The sequence below is a fragment of the Artemia sp. Qi Xiang Cuo genome, chromosome 7 (assembly GCF_049724085.1).
Source record: "Artemia sp. Qi Xiang Cuo chromosome 7, ASM4972408v1, whole genome shotgun sequence".
Taxonomy (NCBI): domain Eukaryota; kingdom Metazoa; phylum Arthropoda; class Branchiopoda; order Anostraca; family Artemiidae; genus Artemia; species Artemia sp. Qi Xiang Cuo.
In genome coordinates this window covers 68,688,695-68,710,229 of record NC_142800.1, presented here as the reverse complement: position 1 = coordinate 68,710,229, position 21,535 = coordinate 68,688,695, and the positions used below count along the sequence as shown (strand labels likewise).

Below are 21,535 nucleotides of genomic sequence, written 5' to 3'. Positions count from 1 at the left end.
GTTATATCTTGCATGCCTGACAAATCCAAAACAAGAACCCCATGATTTTTTGAAAACATTGAATCGGTTATTCCATTTTCAAATAGTTGAGAGTCATGATCTAGGGATTGCATTGTCAACTCGTACAGAGTTCTATAGGATTTTCTGTCGAACGATAGAGTGTATAGTGGAATACCATTTACTTTGCACACGAGGCTAGATAGACCGAAAAAATTAAAATCATGGGGATATTCAGTCCAGGATCCAACGGCACTGCCACTCTTCACAAAGGCCAAAGCCAATTTTGATGGGATTTCTACATTGATAAATGATGAATAGCTATAGCTACGAGAACCGGTGGCACTGTGACGTTGATTGGTGATTGTATGGGGGACAAGAAGTTTAATTTTGCTACCATTGGCTATTAGCTTTTCCACTGCCAATGCAACAGATCTTATAACCTGTTGTTTTTGGACGTGGAGAATTGCCGCTGTGATAATAACATTTGCATCGGGTGCTGCAGGAAGTGTTTTTCCCAAAATGATATTAGATGGGACAATCTGTAGTTCTATGTCAATATTAACAGTGGAGGGAAAATATTGTGATAGGTTGAATATCTCATGATTTAATTTTCCAACTAAATGTTACTCCTGGGTGACTGCTGTAGTCAACTCACCGTCAGTATCAACACCTGTTCAATATTCATAGCCCAATGATTGTCCTCTCATCTCCTTGTACGCCTTTGGCGTCATCATCATAAATTGTATGTAGCTTGCATAGTTGGATAAATTATTGCTAGTGCTCCCCAATGTGACATTAATAAAAAATTTAATAGGCTGGCATAGTTTGTGTAGAAAGCAGTTTCTTGGGAGAGACCATCGCTGGCAGTTGGAGTGGTAGAATCCTTCTTTTTTTTGACTCCAACAGTTAAATGAATAAATTTTGATGACGATTGAAGGACATAGTCTTCATTGTAAAATACTTGAAAGTGTATATTTTCCGAGAGGGGTTGTTGGGGATGAAATTGTTAATAGTAGCCGTACCTGACACTGACATCAACATTTTCAGCATTGAATAGATTCAATGAGGAACTGATTGATGGATATTATTCCTTGTGGGGGAGATAAGTCATCTTAAGAGAAGGAATCCTTCTTTGATCTAACAATCTTTTTCTTTTTCTTCTTCTGCTGCGGCTGCTGCTTATTGGCCTTCGGTGTTTTATTTCTCAAAGGCCTTGTTGAACTCCTTTGCTTCCTGCCTGGAAAGAGAGTGATGAGTGAATGACACGAACGCATCCTTGTCACCCCCTCCCCATTGTGTCGAGATTTTAAGTGTTCACCAACGGCTTTTGCTGAAGATCTAACATTTTTCTTAACACTCTCCTTAAAATATTTGCCTGACCCCCAGTCCTGTAGTGTATACGCAGCAAAATTTGACGCAGCAGGCATAAGATATTTTCTGGCAAGGGGTAGTGCAGAACGAAATAGCCTAGCGAACCAGCTACCAAGACCATAGCCAGACATTGTAGTACGCCCCTTGTAGTAGTCCAATCCATTGCCTATTTGACGTGGACTCAAAGCACCAACATAACAGTCAATATCGGGACAGACAAATGGAGTTCTTCTATAGTTCATTGCTTAGGTTATTGTACCGTCTTTGTCGTTGACAATAGGTCGAAAATGACATGTAATAACTGCTAAGCCTTTTGTAATTGCTATTTGATCACCTAATTAAGTTTTTAGTGTTAACTGAAAGAGTTCCAAATAGGAAGTGTTTACGGGAATATACTGAAGATGCTTTATATTGTAGTGGTGAACATGTTCTTGATTGGTTTTTTGTTCAAGAACTCGTAGGAGGGGAACATTTGAATTACCAACCCGAGATGTTTCCACAAATGAAGCGTAGAGAAATATACAAGTGTCCGTGGAGAAGCTTGGTGCATAGTCTGCATAGATAGCATTGTAACGACCAATTAAATTTTCAATATAAATAAAACGGTTTTTAAAACCAAGAACCTCACGTAAATTCTCATTGAGGAAAATTCTTTCATTCTCAATTGGATTTGTAACATAAATTCTCCTTTGCTCCGTTGAGTAATTGAAAGTGAAACTGTCTTTTTTTCGACTTGCAATTTTTTGTTGATAACTCGACACAGGTCATGCATGTTATTGTTTTCCCTGTAGGGGATGTTAGCAATAGGGTACTGAGTAGAGTCAAAAGTTGCCATTGCACCTTCATCACCGAATTCAAACGGTCGTATTTTTATTTCATATTTACGACCCTTTCTCAGGATGTAATAGGTATTTGTGAGAATGCAATTGACAAGAGCCCCTTCATACGCACCTTCAAATTTGACGGTAGGAGAGAGTTTTTTCAAAATATCCCTTGTAGTATTCAATTTATTTTAGAGAGGAACGAAAACGTTGGACATGAATGTCGCATAAAAATTATGGGGCCTAGTCAATATCTTCAATACCACTCCAAGAATCAAAATCAGAGTTGTATCCTAGCCAGCGAACAAGTAACTGTTTCTTACCCCCGCGAGTACGTGTTTTTAATATCTTTTTAATTTGATAGATTTCACTAGCATTTTTAACTTTTTGCAATTCATAGTCATAAAAGCCACCGAGAATCTCTTCATCTTTGGTATCACGCCGGCGATAAGTTATGGGTTTAGTGCCAAGGATTTTTGCCACTTTAAAAAGTTCAGTGGCCCACAAGTAATTCCCCTTTTCAAAAACATTAGTTGTTCTATTAATTCGAACCGTATCACAAACATTGACTTCATTTTTCTTCTTCTTCTTGGCTTTTGATTCATTGGAATATTGTTTAAGAAATATGTCAGTTTTATTATGATCCGAATGATGAACGTCCGTTGGTGTATATTTGGACAATGATTGATGAGGTCGTTGATTATAAATCAACATGATTTTATCTAGATCATGAATAAAAGCCGGCGTATTTTTCAATGTACAATATCTTGAAATTAAAAGTCGAATAGTTCTTATCAATCGTTCGGCCTATGAAGCCTTTATATGACTGTTCGTATGATAGATCAGTGTAAAATATTTCATTAGTACTTTTGCGACATGAGGATTAACAAATTCACTACCGCGATCCGTTTGAATTTCTTTATAGGAATCCTGTTGGAAAATACTTTCAATAACTTGAGCAACTTCAACACCTCTCTTTGATCCCAATAGATTTGCATATGCATAGCGACTAAAAACACTGATTGCAAGTAGAATGTACTTGTATGGTGTATTGTGACGTCTTTGAAGCTCATCTAGAGTCAGGAGATCTGCTTGCATTATATCCACTGGGTAAAAGGCTTTAGTTTTTTGATATTGAGTGGCAAGAAGTCTATGATTTCTATTCAGAGTGTAACTTGGTTCATTTTGTAGATAGTCTTGTAAAATTTTAGTGCGAACACCCTTGACTTTGGAAAGAGTTATGTGGGAACTTAAACTCCCCACCTCTACAATATTTTCATAAACATCTTTCAGAACTTCAGCCATTTTGAACGTAAACACGTTGTGTAACGTCCGCTACCCTTTTGTATACGGGCTGCTGCTGGTGGTGGGGACGTTGAAGTGATACGTCTTCGCTTTTGTCTAGCTATCAGCGGTGTGCTAGTATTTTCCAAAATAGATTTAAAATCTTCTTCTTCAAGTTCATCTTTTAATATTGATGATAATGATGATGCACGCTCATTTAGATTTTTTAGAATTGGTCTATTGCCAATAAGACTTTTGGGGAAGTTTAATGTATTTAGAAAGTTGTATAGATGAGTGTCAAATAATAATAGTCCTTTACGATTTGTAACCATGTCATATATTAAATCAAGTAGATTATAGCTCTTGCCCTGAATTATAATCCTTTCCCCATTGCTCTCAACTTGAATTTGATCACTTTCCAAGAGATAGGTTAGGAGTCGTTTAAATTGTTAACCATAATAGTGGGGCATTAGATTTAAAAAATTAAATAAAAAAGAATTCAAATACTACATATTTAAATTTTTTACAACCGCAGACTATTTATAAGATTATTATTTTTTGGGATCATCAGCAGAAGCAGTGGCCTTTGATCGATAATGTTTGTCCACTCGACGAAGTGCATCTTGAATTAAAATCAGTTTTTATCATCCTCAATAGTTTCATTGTCGTGGAATTTACTCAGATTGTCCTCACAGTGCTTGACGGGTGAGAGAGCGAGTTCTATTGGAGTCAATTTATAGGGTTTTGCCCTTCTCACTAGAGAAAACTGTTTACAAGTCCTGCAATTATTGGCAGTAAAAGTGTGAAAAAGCTACCGCCCGCCTGAAGAAGTCGTTTCCTTTTAAAATTCTTTCCTTTCTTTTTAGAGGCCAATGTACGTACAATGGAACGATGTTGCTTTGCCTGTTGCTTAACTACTTCTGGTACCTCGTCAAATTTAAACAAAGTTCAGATATTAGATTAATGAAATCATTGTCAATACCGTGTTTGAGTATTGCTTTTCTAAGCGGAGGTTTTGAAGTGCTTAGAACTGAAAACAAATGTCTATTTTCATGTAGTTTCTTCAGTGTCATGATAGTGAGTAATAGCTTTTTTTAGTGTTCACCGGGAGATATACTGTAATGTCTTAGTCGAAAATATCTGTGACTACACTTAGATCCTCGGTGGTCGTTTCATTTAGATAAACCAGGATATAGCCATGGGTTGTATTAGGTGACTGATTGCATGCCGAGAGCAGAAATTTAGGAGCACTTGGATAGATTTGTTTATTGAGGGTTATTAGCGAGCTAGAATCACGAACAACTCTGTAGATGATATAGTAGGTACAGTTCAAAGCAAGTGTTTGCATACATCTGCTCTGATGAAAAAGATTGTGTAGAACCAGAGTAACGGAAATCTGTTCATGATGAGAGCGAACAGTGAACAATTGTAGCATTTGCTGGGACCATTGTTCAATAGATTCAGCCAGATCGTCAATGATCAGCCAAGAGTCTGGTTTGAGAATGTTGAAAACATCAAGTCCCTGTATGAACTGTATCTGCATCGATCCCATGGTGGTGGTAGCATTTGATTTTATTTTATTGTATGACTCCTGCCAAATACTATAGCAATAGTAGATTTTTTTCAGCTTTTCCGCAAGCACTTTATCGCAATTTTTAATTATTTTAGTTAAGAGTGTTGTTTTGCCCGACATTGAGGGCCCACACAGAAACGATCTGAACGGTGTTTTAAATTGATATATGTTCCTTTCAACAGTTCAGCTGGACAACTAACTGTAGACTCTAATTGTCTAATAACTAAATAATTTTTCCCTACTACTACTACTACTACTACTACTACTCTGCTCTTCAAGAAGAAAAAGACGAAGACAAATAAAGAATCATATTTTTTTTCTTTTATTATATGCACATAAACAAAAGTAACAATACATTGAAAAAAAAAAACACTTTTTTAAATTTATTCATAATAAAAAATAAAACAAAATTTACATAGTTATATACAGAAAAAAAAACACTTTTTTTGTTTATTTATAGAGAGAAAAAAAAACATTAAATTAGAGAGAGAGCACTTGAAAAAATACACTTTTTTTTTAAATTTATTTATAATAAAAAAATAAAACACCAAAATTAAAATTTTTACAGAGAGAGAGAAAAAACACATTTTTTTTTTGTTTATAGAGAAAAAAAAAAAATTAAATTAGAGAGTGCACTTGAAAAAAAAAAAAATCTGCTCTAAGTCCAAAAAAAAAAAAAAAGAAGATAACTTTGGTGACGGTGCGCCCCCCGCGCTGGCGGCGGCCGCCCCCCCCCCCCCCGGGCCGCGAGGCCCCCCCCCCAAAGGCCGCGAGGCCCCCCCCAAAGGTTTTTAGGAAATTAGTTACAGGACTTTATTTAAACCGAGACTTTCCCTGTGGGCAATACATTCGGTCCGGTCTGAAGTTAAATAGTGTCCAAGGGGGAGGGTGGTCACACCATCTTGACAAACATAGACCTTGTCGGAAATGGTACTCATGGTTATTTTCTCTACATTTACAGTATAGTTCCTGTAGTTCAATGAACGAATTGCCAACAATTTAGCTCGTGGAATTGTATTTTGAACACTACAATTCCTATAAATGTCCATGTCGAAATTCTTGTCCACATAGCTCGTGGGTACTTCTTTGCAACGTTTCTTGATTTCCTCATCGTATGTCTGTATAAAGTACACCTTCGGACTGACCAACATACCACGGGAAATCAAGTCGCTACCCGTTTCAGATTTAAAAAATAAAAGCTGATTGGGCGCCCGACGTTTTACTAGCTCAGGGTAAAGATCACCACTCCAATTGGTGTAGTCCATCCGTGAACTGATAATTTCACCGTGCGCCAAAGTTTGGGCAGAGGGGGGGTGTAAATATGGATTTGACTACTGCAAGCTGTATTTGTCGAGTGACGTGTTAACTTTGTTAGACATTATGTGTAAAAATACGGATAAAATCTATGAGGAGTTTAATCTTGATTTGGGTTATTATTTTTCTTCGCCTCATCTAGTGATGGACCTCATCCTGAAAATTAGTGGGGAAAAAATTGGGCTAATCACTGACATTGATCAGCATCTGTTCATCGAGAGGTAAATGAAGGGGGGGTTTGTTTGGCACGGCGCCCCGACCGGGGACCCCACGACCCCGGGGGATAAGACGGGGACAAAATCAAAGTCAGTTGTACTCGATATGAATTATCTCTACCCCACGGCCATGTCCCATGATTCACTACCTTGCAGCGACTCTAAATGTCTCAATGACCCTCAAGCTCCCCATTTCCCTAACATTGACGACGACAGGGTTGAGGAGAATGGACCGGTTGGATGGTTTTTTGAAATTGATGGAGAGATACCAGTCGAGCTTCACGATTCAGTAAAGGATTTTGTTTTCCCATGTATCAATATACCTGTGACTAAGGACTCTTTGAGTCCTCGCAATAGGCGTTTAGTCAAGGTGGAAGGATTGCATTGGTCACCTTCAAAACAAAACTTATTGCTGACCATCTGACAAAAAAATACATAGTTGAAAACCAAGTATAGTTAAAATTTATTTTCAACAATTTTTTCAACGTCATACATGTTCACAGAGCACTAGAGTTTAGTTAAAAACATTATCTGAAAAAGATTTTTGACATTTTTGTCAGCAAACGTTCTGCAGCACAGACGAAAGCTGAAAAGGAAATTTATAAACTCACTTTAAATTCGGCTTTTGGCAAAATGTGTGAGAGTGTTTGCAATAGGAATCGTTGCGACGTTTTGACCGATCCAGAACAATGTGCTCGAATTATTGCTGACCCCAATTACATTTCCTTTACAATCATTGGCCCAGACATGGTACTTTTGAATAGGAAAAAAAGACACATTGTCCTAAATAAAAATATTGCTGCAGGCAGTGCTCTCTTGGAGATCTCAAAAAAGCTCATGTTGGAATTCTACTACAATGTGGCTAGGGTACAGTGGCCGGAAAAGGGGCAAGTAGAGGTCTGCTACGGTGATACGGATTCTCTACTGCTCAAAGTAAAAACACCAAATCTAATTGATGATTTGGCGCACGGTGAAATTATCAGTTCACGGCCGTTGCTGCTGCTGCTGCTGTCGGTTCCATCATTAATCTCCAATAGTGTAAATGCACCACTCATTTTTTTTTTTCTACACTAATATACTCGCAAATAAAAAATATTCTCTTTTAATTAAATTCTCTTACTAATATGAATTGTAAAGAAAACTATTCCTTTTATTCAAATCCTAATCACCAATCAAGTTATACTTTGAAATTGCGTAAATCCTCTTGACAAAGAGTGTAATGACCGAGTGTAATGACCTGTTTACCTACCAGAAAAACCTGTTTGGTACGGGGGCGTTGGCAAAATGGTACCTTGGTATATACTTTTAGCGTAAAGAGCGAGGCGTTGAGGAGAGGACAGCCCCTTTCATATACGGAATAATTTCTGTTCGTTTTAAGTTTTAACGTCGTTCCTTACTTTCAGTTAAAAAAAACTTGTTTTTTTTTATTTAATACTGTAAGTAACGACACTAATGGTATTAAATTGAAACTTTTAGAGAACGTTTAGGTGGAGTTTCAATCAAGCAAAGAAACTATATGCATGCAGGTATTAAAAGGGCATAGAAGCAATATAGGGCATATAAGGACATAGGCAGCGATGCTCTATCATAGATGGTAATATCATTGATATTTTAAAGGAGCTAACTTGATTAAGAATTAAAAGTTTAGTACCCTCTCAAGAGTGAAAAATGATTGGAGGGCAATCAGATCCCCTTTTTAGCTCATAGTTTTCCAAACACTTACAGTCGAAATTTTAAGACATCTATTTTGTTTGGAATAGTTGAATGGTCTATTACCTATGTTTCTAGGGTTGCTGGGCTGGTCAATCCCCCATAATTATGTAATTTGTCCATTATTCTTAAAAACTGAATTCAAGACAGTGTCTATTATGTTAATATTTTTAATTGCAGAAGAGGACTTCAGCATGCCTTCTCCCCTCTACGGAACCATAGCTGAGTCGATCCCAAATATTACTATCGCATGACAATACCCGCATATATTGACTCCAAATAAAATGAAACGAGGAAAATCTAGTTTGAAGTGTGACAACTGAGAATGCACAAACTTGGTCATTATTAAGCTTAATTTAATAAAAAACAAAGTTTTTACGATGGAAGTAAAGAGCGAAGATGAAGCTTAAAACGGACAAAAATTATTACTTCACAACCTATCTAATTTATATCAATAAAACTAGTACAAATAAACCAACTAATTATGTTCCTCTATGCTTTTAGGATTATAAGAAAACTAGCGCTTTGCTGAAAACACAGAAGTCAAGTATGAAAAACAGGAATATTGATTTGGGAATCAAAAGTGAGTATGTAAGCTGAAAACAATAAACGAATCTATAGGTAAGTTTATTTGTAACCCGCAATATAAAATAAATGCGGAGTAAAACCACGAAACAAAAAACAAAATGATATAGTTCACAAGGAAATAAGAAGGGAAAACACAACATAAATAACGTAAGAATATCCACTGAATCACTGATCTGACAAAATAAGTGAGAGGATCTCTGGCACATAACTTCTTTAGATAATTGGTCCTCAGATCCTTAGTGATGTTGTCAAGCAGCACTAGAGGGTCGATAAGTCCAAAATGAGAAATGATCTTGTGATTTCTGTACCATCTTGGTAAATATAGCAGGAATTTACAATATTTAAAATAGTTTCTCCTTAGGTGAAAACGGTCTTTTTTCCGCAATTAATAAACAAAATTTTCGCACAAATAATTTTTTTTTAAAGTAAAGAACTCTATAAAAACCAAAAATGAACAAAAATAGCAACTAACACCCCTTCCACACCCACCATTTCCCCGAACACATCCAATCAAAATTTTGAGATAGCCATTATGTTTTACGTAGTTGATTTCCACATAGAAATTATGTTTTGAGGAGGACACTCCCCCCACAGCCCTCAGGGCAAGGGTTGTAAGTTATGCCCTGGGTGCATGTAAGCTTTTTATAGAAACTTTTTCATAGAAACTTCAAAAAAGAGCTCATTTGCTTGGAAATTAAAGGGTTAGTGTCTTTTTAATAGTCAAAAGTGATTGGAGGGCAACTAACCCACCCCTCTCACGCCCACCTTTTCTCCAAACATGTCCAATCAAAGTTTTGAGACATCCATTTTGTTCAACGTAGTTTAAAATTCTGGAAATTTGGTCTTTAAGGATGACAACCCCCGCACAGCCCTGAGGTCAAGGGTTGTAAGTTATACTCTGGGGGCATATAAGGTTCTTATAGAAAGCATTGTCGTAGAAACTTCAAAAGTGGATTGTTCGATTGGAAATTTTAATGGCTAGTGTACAATTTAATAGTCGAAAGTGACTGGAAGGCAACTAACACCCCTTCCGCGCCCACCATTCCCCAAACACATCCAATCAAAATTTTGAAATAGCCATTTTGTTCAACGTAGTTGTAGGTTCTGGAAATTATATCTTTGAGATGGACAATCACCCTTCAGTCTTCAGGGCAAGGGTTATAAATTATGCCCTGGGGGCATATATAGTTATTATGGAAGGAATGCTCGTATGAACTTCAGAGAAGGCTCATTTGAATGTAAATTCTCTGTAAAAGCTCTAGTTCACTTTTTAAGTGTCAAAAGATATTGGAGGGTAACCAGCTTCCCCACGCCCTTTTTTCCCTAATGCATGCGATAAAAAATTTGAGATAACTATTTTGTTAAAAATAGTTCAAAGATCATTTAACAAAAACTCCGGTGTCGAAACAACCCCCAGGGCCCAGTAGCAGGCATTGTAGGTTATGCCCTGGGCTCATATATGGTTCTTATGGAAGGGATGCCCATATAAAACTTCAAAGATTTGATTGGAAATTGAAAGTTCAAGTTCACTTTTTAAGAGTAAAAAAAGATAGGATGGCAGCTAGCCCCTCCACCCCCTCCTCACCATTTTTTTCTCAAAATCAACTGATAATAAATTTGACATAGCCGTTTTTTTTTAAAAACAGTTCAAAGACCATGTAACGAAAACTCCTGGGTCGACACAGCCTCCAAGGACCCGAGGGCAGGCGTTGTAAGTTGTTTCCTGGGGAAATATATAGTTCTTATGGAAGAGATCCTCGTAAAAAGTTCAGAGAGGGCTTATTTGATTAGAAATTGAAAGTTCTAGTTCAGTTTTTGAGAGTCAAAAGAGATTCCCATTTTTCCCGACAGCATCCGATAAAAATTTTGAGATAGCCATTAAATTAAAAATTGTTTCAAAGTCAGATAACAAAACTCAGGTGTCGACACAACCCCCCAGGGCCCGGGGGCAGGCGTTGTAAGTTGTGTCCTAAGGCATATATGGTTCTTATGGAAGGAACGCTTGTATAAAATTCATAAAAGGCTCGTTTGATTGGAAATTGAAAGTTGTCGTTCACTTTTCAAGAGTCAAAACTGATCAGAGGGCAGCTAGTCCTCTCCGTGCTTTTCCTCCCAAATGTATCAGATAAAAATTTTGAGATAGCCATTTTGTTAATAATGGTTTAAGGGTTAGAAAAAAAAATTCCTGTGTCGAAAGAACCCTCCAGGGTCCAGGGACAGCGCTGTAAGTTATAACCCGGGGGTATATATGGTTCTTATGAAATGGTTGCTCGTATAAACCTCAGAGAGGGCTCATTTGTTTGGAAACTGAAAGTTCTAGTTCACTTTTTAAGAGTCAAAAGAGATCAGAGGGTTAGCTAGTTCTCCCGCTCCACGCCCTTTTTTCCCTAAATACATCAAATAAAAATTTTTTGATTGCCATTTTATTAAAAATAGTTAAAAGGTTAGATAAAAAACTCTGGTGTCGACAAAACCCCCCAGGGCCCAGAAACATGTGTTTTAAGTTTTGCCCTGGCAGCATATACGGTTCTTATGGAAGGGATGCTCGCTTCAGAGGCAACGCTGTAGCATTGCCTATAGTAAAGGCCATACGGCTCCAATGTTTTATTATTTATTTATTACATATTTTTTCCAAGAGGCACTTCATATGGAAGGGATCGTCGTATAAACTTCAAAAGGGGCTCATTCGATTAGAAATCGAGAGTTCTAGTACCGTTTTTAAGAGTCAAAAGTGATTAGAAGGCAACTAACACCCCTTCCAGGCCCACCATTTCCCCAAACACATCCAATCAAAATTTTGAGAGAACCATTTTGTTCTACGTTGTTGATTTCCATTTAGAAATTATATTTTTTAGAAGGACAGATCCCCCACAGCCCTCAGGGCTTTTTATAGCAGGCTTTATTGTAGGAAATTCAAAAAGGGCTCATTCGATTGGAAATTCAAAGGGCTAGTGCCCTTTTTAATAGTCGAAAGTGATTAGGGGCAACTAACCCCCCTCTCATAACCACTTTTTCACCAAACACATCCAATGAAATTTTTAGATAACCATTTTATTCGTCGTAGTTAAAAATTCTTGAAATTAGGTCTTTGATGATGGCAACCCCCCCCCCCCCGCGCTCAAGGCAAGGGTTGTAGGTTATGCCCTGGGGTATTTATACCCTAGGGGATAACTTATAAGGCACAAGTTATAAGGTATTTATAGAAAGCATTGTCGTAGAAACTTCAAAAAGAGCTCATTTGATTGGAAATTTAAATGGCTAGTGTCCTTTGTAATAGTCGAAAGTGATTGGAAGAAAGTGATTAAAAATAGTTCAAAGATCATGTAACAAAGTCACCGGTGTCATCAAAACCTCCAAGGGTCCAGGGGCAGGCGTTGTAAGTTATGCTCTGGGGGCATAAATGGTTCTTATGGAAGGGATGCTCGTATAAACTTCACAGAGGGCTCATTTGATTGGAAATTGAAAGTTCAAGTTCACTTTTTAAGAGTTAAAAGATATTGGAGGGTACCTAGCCCTCCTCCTCCTCACCTTTTTTCTCAAACTCATCTGATAAGAAATTAAGATAGCCATTTTTCAAAGAATAGTTCAAAGACTGTATAACGAAAACTCCATGGTCGACATAGTCCCCTTGTGCCCGAGGGCAGGCGTTTTAAGTAATGCCCTGGGGGAATATATAACTCTTATCGAAGGGATGCTCGTAAAAACTTCAGAGAGGCCTCATTTGATTCGACATTGAAATTTCTAGTTCAGTGTTTGAGAGTCAAAAGAGATTGGAGGGCAATTAGCCTCCCCCCCCCCCACGCTCACTTTTCCTAAGGGCATTCGATAAAAATTTTGAGATAGCCATTAAGTTTAAAGTTGTTAAAAAGTCAGATAACAAAATTCAGGTGTCGACAAAAACCCCAAGATCCGGTGGTAGACGTTGTAAGCTATGCCCTGAGGCATATATGGTTCTTAGGAAAGGGATACTCTTATAAACTTCAGGGAGGGCTCATTGGATTGGAAGTGAACATTTAATGTAACAAAAGTGAACATTTTGTTTAAAAAAAATAGTTCAAAGGTCGGATAAGAAAAACTCCAGTGTCAATACAGCCCCCCAGGGCCTGGGAGAAGGTGTTCTAAGTTATGCCCTATAGAAACGTGTGGTTCTTATGAAAGGGATGCTGGTATAAACTTCATAGAGGGCTCATTTGATTGGAAATTGAAAGTTCTAGTTCTGACTCAAACAAATTTTTTAACTTTGATATTGTTACTTTGATACCAGTTTTGATACTTTGATGAACATTTGATTTTTTATTTGAAAAGTTTGATTTTGAAATAAGGAATTTTTAAAAACTTGAAACTTTTTGCAATCGAAAACAAACAAAAATTAATTTAAAAAAAAAAATAAAAATAGGTTTTTAAAATAAAAATTATGGCCATTTTAAACTTAAGCTCAGCAGATACAAAAACATGTTAAAATTCAAACTCAAAACGACCAGAAATTACTATTAAAGAATAAATGAAAAATGATGTATAATGATATTAATTGTTGAAAGATCCATCAGTTCAAGAATATGTTTCACTGTAATTTTGCTATTGAAGTGTAAATGAAGCCTCAAACGAACAGAAAATAAACAAACAATCAATGCAAACAAACATACAATAGATATTAATGTAAATAAATAAATAAATCTGAAAAAGAGTGAAACTTAAATTGAATATGCAAATCAAGCTTGAAACGAACAAAAATCACTACTAACAAGAGTTTGGGTATCGCCTCCTTCTCTCACTATAAAAGTATAAAACCTACTGCGTCATTGGCACTTTACTGAAAACTGTAAGCGTCTTGAACAGTCTTGTAAAGTATAAACAACATCAAATTGAATATTTGATGTATAATGATATTAATTGTTAAAAGATCCATCCGTTTAAGAATTTATTTCACTGTAATTTTATTTTTATTTTGAATGCTGTAGAACTGGAAAAGAAAATGCTTGTAATATAATTCGTTTTCAGTTAAGCACCAATGACGCAATTGGTTTTTGGTTTTTATTTACAGTTAAGGAAGGGGGCAGTATCAAAACTCTTGTTTGTAATGAAACTATATTTGTCTTGAACAACTTTAGAAAGAGATAATAAATTAAATTGAATATTTGATGTATTTTAATTGCTGAAAGCTCATCAGTTCAAAATTTTACTATAATTTTAATGTTTATTTTCAATATTAAGTACAATAGAAAATTTTTTGTAAAAAAATTGGTTTTCAGTAAAGTTATATTAATATATTTTCTGTTCTATTTATTACAGCGACGTTTCCCTAAATAAAGGGGGCTACCACCAGCCACAATTTCCACTCTGTGTATTAAAGAGGAAATGGTTTGGTAACTTCAGATTTTGGTTTGTGTTTAAACACTATTATGAGCTTCTATTCTTATCAGCACTTAGATGTCTACCTTTCACAGTTCTCCAGAATTGTTAATTACAAATAAAGACTGCTGGTTGCTATACAGAAAGAAAAACAAATACCTTGAAGGCAGGTTTCAATTTCTTCCATAGAAGGCAATGGCTTCATCCGAAGGAGGGCATAAACAGACATTATAAAGCCAGGTGTACAAAATCCACATTGTGACCCATGTGCAGAAGCTAACCGCTCTTGTACAGCATGAAGCTTTGTTTTTACTGATCCAAGGCCCTCAACAGTAGTAACTGCGGTTCCATGTAGCGAGCACAAAGGAGTGAGACAAGCATTCACTGCCAAATGTCTAAAATAGACAAAAGAATCTATTTAATTTGAAAGAATAAGTGATTGAGATTGGAAAATTAAACTGGTTTACTGTTGGTTCAGTAGACCTTTCCAGCCGACATATCTAGTTTTATGTTTACCAACATTAATTTGTTTCTGAAAAGTGGTATTTCTGGCCGACCGATCCTAGAACATTTTACATTCTTAAGTATAGGAGTATAGGAGTAATAAAGGAGTCCTAGAAAACGGGATTGAACCACACTTTTTCGTACAGCCTACTGTTTGAAATACGGTCAGTCAGCCGGGTACCCAGAACTATTTGTAGTCAATTTCTCTGGAAAACATATAACAAATCTTCATCCGCTTTTCGGAGCGTCCATGCTTCAGGGCCATATTTGACGCCTGTCATCACTGTAGCTACCAATATTCTAATCTCGGTTTTCAGACTTACCTTCCTATTCCTCCAAACTTTTTTTTAACTGTGAAAAAACTCCCTGAGCCTTGGCTATTCTATTTCTTACATCTTCATTACTCCCACCGTCTTTATTAATAATACTACGAAGGTAAGTGAAGCTGCCCACCTGATTAATCTTCTCGTTACTCAACGTCACCTTTTCATCTTCACTTATTCCTAGCCTTAGCGACTTAGTCTTGTTAAGATTAATTTTCAAACCTATTCTAGCACCCTGAACTTGCAAAACCCCTAAAAGTTCGTTCATTTTGCTCATATTTTCATCTAGGATACTTAAATCATCAGCGTAATCTAAGTCCAAGAACGTTTTTCTTCCCCATTTGATTCCGTGTTCCCCCATTGCCTTTCCTGTGCTCCTTAGGACAAAGTCCATCAAAATGATCCATATTAAGGGGGGTAGAACACAAACCTGCTTAACTCCTGATTTAATGCAAAACCAGTTGCTAACCCCATTTCCTATATTTGTCTGGTATATCATACAAAGATAAAACCTTTGCTAAAGCTCTTTTATCTACAGAATCGAACGCTTGCTGATAATCTATAAAACTGAAGACCAAAGGTGCTTGACTACTCAAACACTTCTCAATTATTAACCTAAGAGTGAAAGTTTGATCGACACACACTCAACCTTTTCTAAAACCGCACAGTGCTTCTCTTAAAACTTTGTCTACAGAATCTCTCAGTCTAAAAAGTATCATATTACTAAGTAATTTGCTACCTATAGAGGCCAGACTATTGCCTTGATAATTACCACACTCACTCTTATAACCTTCCTTATACAGTGGTTTAATAAAGGTTTTCCTAAAATCGTTAGGTACTTCTCTTCTTTCAAAAATCATAATCATAATCATCAGTAACTTATTTCTAAACTCAGAGCCACCATTTTTATGAAACTCATTTACCACACTATCAGCACCCGGAGCCTTATTATTTTTTAATTCTTTTAGTAATGTCGCTAATTGTTCCTCACAAAACAAATCTTCCTTCACATCCAAGGTATCACAAACTTTTGATTTTCCTCTATGTCTTTTCCTGCAACTCTATCTCGGTTTAGCACATTCTCAGAGTGTTCTACCCATCTCTATTTAATTCTTTCCTCATCACTAATTGTGGGCCCGTTCCTATCTTTAACTGGGAAAGTCCGGACTGACTACTCCCTCTCAATTTATTGCCAGTGTAATATTTTACTATTATGCCCTCTAGCTGCATCTCCCAAATCCTCGGTAATTTTATCCATGGCCTCCACTTCACATCTCCTTAGTTCACATTTTAATGCTTTCTCCAGTTTTTTCACATTCTTTTTGCTTTTATATGATCTATCACTCACATAATTCTTGCACAAGACACTTCTCTTCTCAATCAAACGTAAAGCTTTTTCACTAATATTCAAAGCTTCAGTCCAAAATTTCTTCCTTAAGACACCATCAGCAACTTCACTAATTGTTTTTCTAAAATTATTCCAAGCATTATCTACATTGTCAAATTTTAAACTCTCAAGTATAGTATCCAACTGTTCCTGGAGGCTTTCCCGGAAATTCTCATCCTGAAGTCTACCAACATCATATCTTTCCGGGAGGTAGTAACCCGAAATTTCAGCTTTAGGTTAACCCCAGACACTACTAAATGGTGATGCTTACTTTTAACATCCATAACAGCAATCCTATATACCCTAGTATATTGTATTGATCCTAACAGTCTTAGGTTTATTATAACATAATTAAAAAGGTTTGATGTCTTACCATCACGTGAATACCATGTTAACTTATTAGTCATTTTATGAGGTCCCCTCGCCAAAAATGTGACTGGTAGGTGGTCAGAGAGCAGCATAAGGTATGACAATGGAAAATGTGGTAATCGAAAGCTCTGATTAAGAATATGAGCGTTATATTCTCAGCCGGTGGAAGGATACTAGTCTTCAAAATTTGAATAAAAACGTTCTTTCACTCTTGAAAAATACGGTCCGCAAAAACTTTCAACAGTGATCACTTAGCTTGTGGTAATTGATACCACTGATTACAAGGGCCCCGCAATGCTGATTACCTTTTAAATTAAATTTAAAGATGTTCTCTGACTACTTCTCATAGCAACTGCTAGTTATGTCTTGTAATGTACTTATTAGCAAACAAACTTTAAAAGATACTATCTCAGAATGTCAAGTCTTTCCTTCTGAGTCTGAATTATAGATAGAAGAAACTTAAAAGAATTATAGAACTAGACAATTTAATTATAGAGCAACGAAGAAGCATTCAAACATCTCTCACAACAACTACAAACTAAATCACACGGTCTTGTTTCTGCACATGAACGATCTTTTGTATAACCTTTGCAGGAGCAGTACTCACGGGCCACACCGTCTGGTAATGTCTTAAGGGGGAACACAACTGGCCTAACTTCATCACCCTGGAAACTCAAGTCAAACTGTAGGAGATCTACAAAGTGCGGCTTTGGTCGGTTTTGTTTATAAGAAATTTCCAACTGAAGGTAAACGGGCTTAGCATGAGAACTCATTGGAGGTAAAGATTTGCGTTTCTGCTTTCGAGGGTAAAAATTTGGTCACAAGTCGTCAAGAAAGGTAAAGGGGTGTGATATTTACCGTATGTAGCAGCAATCACTTTTTTTGAAAATAGAAAGCAAGCTTTCTTGTGCAGAATGATCTAGTTTTGACCTCTCTGTCTCTTTCACAAGCAGACTAGTTTTGTCCGTTCCTGTAATCCTCATTCGTGAACAGCCTTAGCCACCACTCTTTTTCCTTTAGATATTATAAAACCAACGGTGTCACAACCCGAAAGTATGCAAAGAAGGCAGATGGAGAAAGCTAATTCGTTTGATAAATTCCATTATAGTTGATGTATAGGCACTGAATATTCACAGAACTCGACAAAAACTTTTCTTTTTTACAATTTGAGCAGTAGATAATGAATACTCCATAATGATACAGCAGAAGGCCAGTAATGGCTCTGTTATTCGCATTGACATACGAAATACCGACACCCTTTCAAACAGTCCAGCGTGTGAAACACAGCTCTAGTATCAGCCTCTTCATGGGTAAAACTAAAATTCTGTTCAAAGCCTGTATTAATGCTTCCAATTCTACTGAGCATCAAAGTTTTCATCCGGTCTTAAAAAACTCCAGAGAGGCAGATAGGTTAACCTACTTGAAGCACATGAGCCAAGTTTTCGAATTCTTTAGTTTTCAATTAGTTTCAAGTTTTCAAATAATAGTTCAATTAGCTTTACTTGGCCTTGGAATTTAATAGTATCGAGTTTCAATCATTTTGGTTAGAGTATTTACTTAGAGATTCTGCAAATTTTTATGGATATCTTTGCTGTTTGTGGTAACCACCACAGTCCAAGCCGTTCATATTGCCTACTTTATTTTTCCATTCAAATAATCCCATCCAAATGTTCCATCATATCTTTCTGCAAAGTGATTAGGTTTTTCAATATCACCGTTAAAAGACACAAAAATATAAAATAGACTCAAATAGAAAATAGACAGTTTTCTTTATCTCTCAATGGTTTCAGATTCTGTTGATGGGTGGCTTTTGAGGTACGTTATACAGTCTACCACCATTGAGTAGTGCTAGTCTGGACATTATCGGGCCTCTCGCACTAACTTCTTTTTGTTTTCAAATACTCCAGAACAGCTGACTTGGCTCCTGACCGATGTAAAACCTTCACAGAAATGGAAATTACCTTAAATATAGAAAGTGCATATGGGAGAAGGGCATGAGAAACTAAATCCTCCAGATGTTTAAGACATGTGCCACTAGTAATATCAACAATCACCGATACCCTTTAGACAGGTTGAAGTTCAACATTTATGAGACCATTTACAGCAGTTGAAGTCCCTGTTTTCTATTTCTGTTTTGCCTGCTCGTTATTCGTGACCTTCATTTTACTAAAGTAGCTATACCCTCGTCCAAGTACCGCTCAAGATCTCTGTTTCCATTAGCTCACACGTTGAGAAGACTATCATTAATCTCACTATCGACTGTCTCAGGAGTATAAATATTTACCAAATCCTCTTCAATGCACTGAAAAGGATTGAGCCTGGATTCCAGAACAGATTTTACTTTATAAAAAGCTTAGTGTTACTGCAGGATGAAGGAAGGGAGATCTTTGGGGTGAGTGGTACCAAACTCACTTGGAGGTATAATACATAGCATCTCGCTAAATGTAGCTGAGGCTGATGCACAAAAACGAAGAGTTAAAGTCCACTTCCCAAGCGCCAGCTCGTTCATGGTAATCCCTGTCATTCAACCATCTGTTTTTGAATCCAAATTAATAGTGGACTCTATCACATTATTAGGGGATATGCAAATGAATTTGGAATTCACCTCTTTAGGTAGGACAGTCCATTTCGTAATGCCTGATATACACCTGAGGGTAAATCCTATATATTTTCCTGGTACTCAATCAAGCAGGTCCCGTATTTATAGTGATCACATGAAACTAAGTGGTTACTATAGTGACAACCATAAAACCATTTGGCCAACTTCGGCAAGGCAGCCATTCCAGTCACCAGCTTTTTTGCAAAAACTGCCACAAATTCAGTAACATTTTTTGGTACTAGTTTTAGAACTTCTGGGTTTTTGCATGCACAGGAATTCTCAAACATTTCTAACCAGGGGGATAATGTGACAAATTTTTCTTAAGACAATGAAGGTTTTCATGAATGGGAGTGTCCTCCCTAGACAATTTCAAGTTCTGCAGTAAGTCTCCAATTTCGTCGAAAATAGTAATACACGATTATTCGTTTGATTTAATGAAAAAATTTTCATAAGCTTCCCCTACAAACAGAAACAGCCCCGAGAACAAAGGTATGACCAGCGAGGGCTTCATAACACTTTTTTCACTCATAGCTTTCTTTGCAGTCCTTTCTAGTAGAATTCCAGCCTCATAAAACAGCTCTTCTAAACCAAAGCACTTCATTGTATGACCAATTGTACCCATGAAATTCATCAAGGTAAGAAAAACACCCATTCTGAAGACAACGTCAGAATAAGCTGGTGAATTTTTCACCATTAAGGTAAATATAATTTCATATACAGCCTCGTTGATTGTGACAACGGGGTCTTAGTTCTCTGGCAGTTTTCTGGAGAGTTTTAATGGTCTTTTTAACGACTGGGTTTCTTCAATACCAACCTTATTGCCATACGCAGCTGAGGAACATTTGAAACCAAAATATGGTTGAGATTCTGCTGAGTCACTTAAAACATTAATGATCTTCGTCGGCAATGCTCTACAAGGAAGTCAGATTGTAAAAAATTCTGAAATGGGAACTTTTTGATCAACTAGCAAACCAATGAGATCTCTGAGTTTTACTGTCACCTCTATTTTTTGCTTCGGGTGAATCTTACAAAACTTTCATGGCTGAGTAAGATTTGTGGATAATAGATAAGAAGAGAAGAAACTAAAGCTCAAACTAGAGGAGGTATGAAACTAAATTAAACACTACTATTTATGTCCAGATTTTCAAAAGGATGTATGTTGTTAAAAATTGCTGAAATTTTTTCTCCAGCATACAAAAAGCAAGCCAAACTATAAAGTCTAAAAAGAACTAGAAGATTTAAAGTATTATTTTCTTTTCCCTGAAAAGACGGTATCAATATAAAACAAACATAAATTAACTAAAAAAAATTTTCCTCAAAATAAGTTTTTCAAAGAAAAGTAAAGAACTCCATTAAACAAAAAAATGAGCAAAAATAAAATCAAATAATCTACCAAGCGCGAAACTACCACAAATCAGTGTCGACAAGTAAATGAAACCCAAAACGAACAGAAATTACAATAAATAACCGAGTCACACTCAAAACAATCAGAAATTAACATAAGTTGGGCTCAAAACCCCTATGCCTTCCCAAGGTCAGAATATAAGTTACACTCTACTGAAAAAAATACAAATGAATGTGCATTGCCAGTTTAATATACATATACTGATATTTAGTAATCAAAATCTTAATATTATTTGATTTATTAAAGTTATAAAAGTAGAAACATTTATATTTTTTTCACTAAAGTACAAATTTTCACTTATGTTAATTTCTGCTCGTTTTGAGTTTGACTCGGTTATTTATTGTTTTTCTTTTCGTTTTGGGTTTCATTTATTTATCGATGCTGATTTGTGGTATTTTCACGCTTGGTAGATTAATTGATTTTATTTTTGCTCATTTTTTGTTTAATGGAGTTCTTTACTTTTCTCTAAAAAACTTATTTTGTGGAAAATGTTTTTTTTTAATTAATCTTAAACACAGGGAGATAATATCATGTATTTCATTTATTGGTTTTCAAAGAGTACCAGAATTATAAGGCTACTGGACAGACAATAGGTGCCTTTGGGTCACAAAGTTTGGATCTAAGTGCTATCCAAAGTTTAAATCAAAATGAGTGCCGAACCGGGAACAAAACCTTTTTTAATGAGGAATAAAAGTTGTCAGATTTGCAATTAAAATATTCTAA

The 21,535-nt window shown here is 36.3% G+C and overlaps 1 protein-coding gene across 3 annotated transcripts in view; it reads right to left on the bottom strand.

The window, feature by feature from the left end:
- The window catches only part of LOC148950636 (xanthine dehydrogenase/oxidase-like), a 354,380-nt gene that overhangs the window by 285,330 nt on the left and 47,515 nt on the right, over positions 1-21,535 (bottom strand). For all 3 annotated transcript variants that reach the window (XM_089092523.1, XM_089092525.1, XM_089092524.1), the window contains exon 5: positions 14,385-14,620. In XM_089092523.1, coding sequence (XP_088948649.1) covers positions 14,385-14,620 — 236 coding nt within the window. The remainder of the gene's footprint in view (positions 1-14,384; positions 14,621-21,535) is intronic.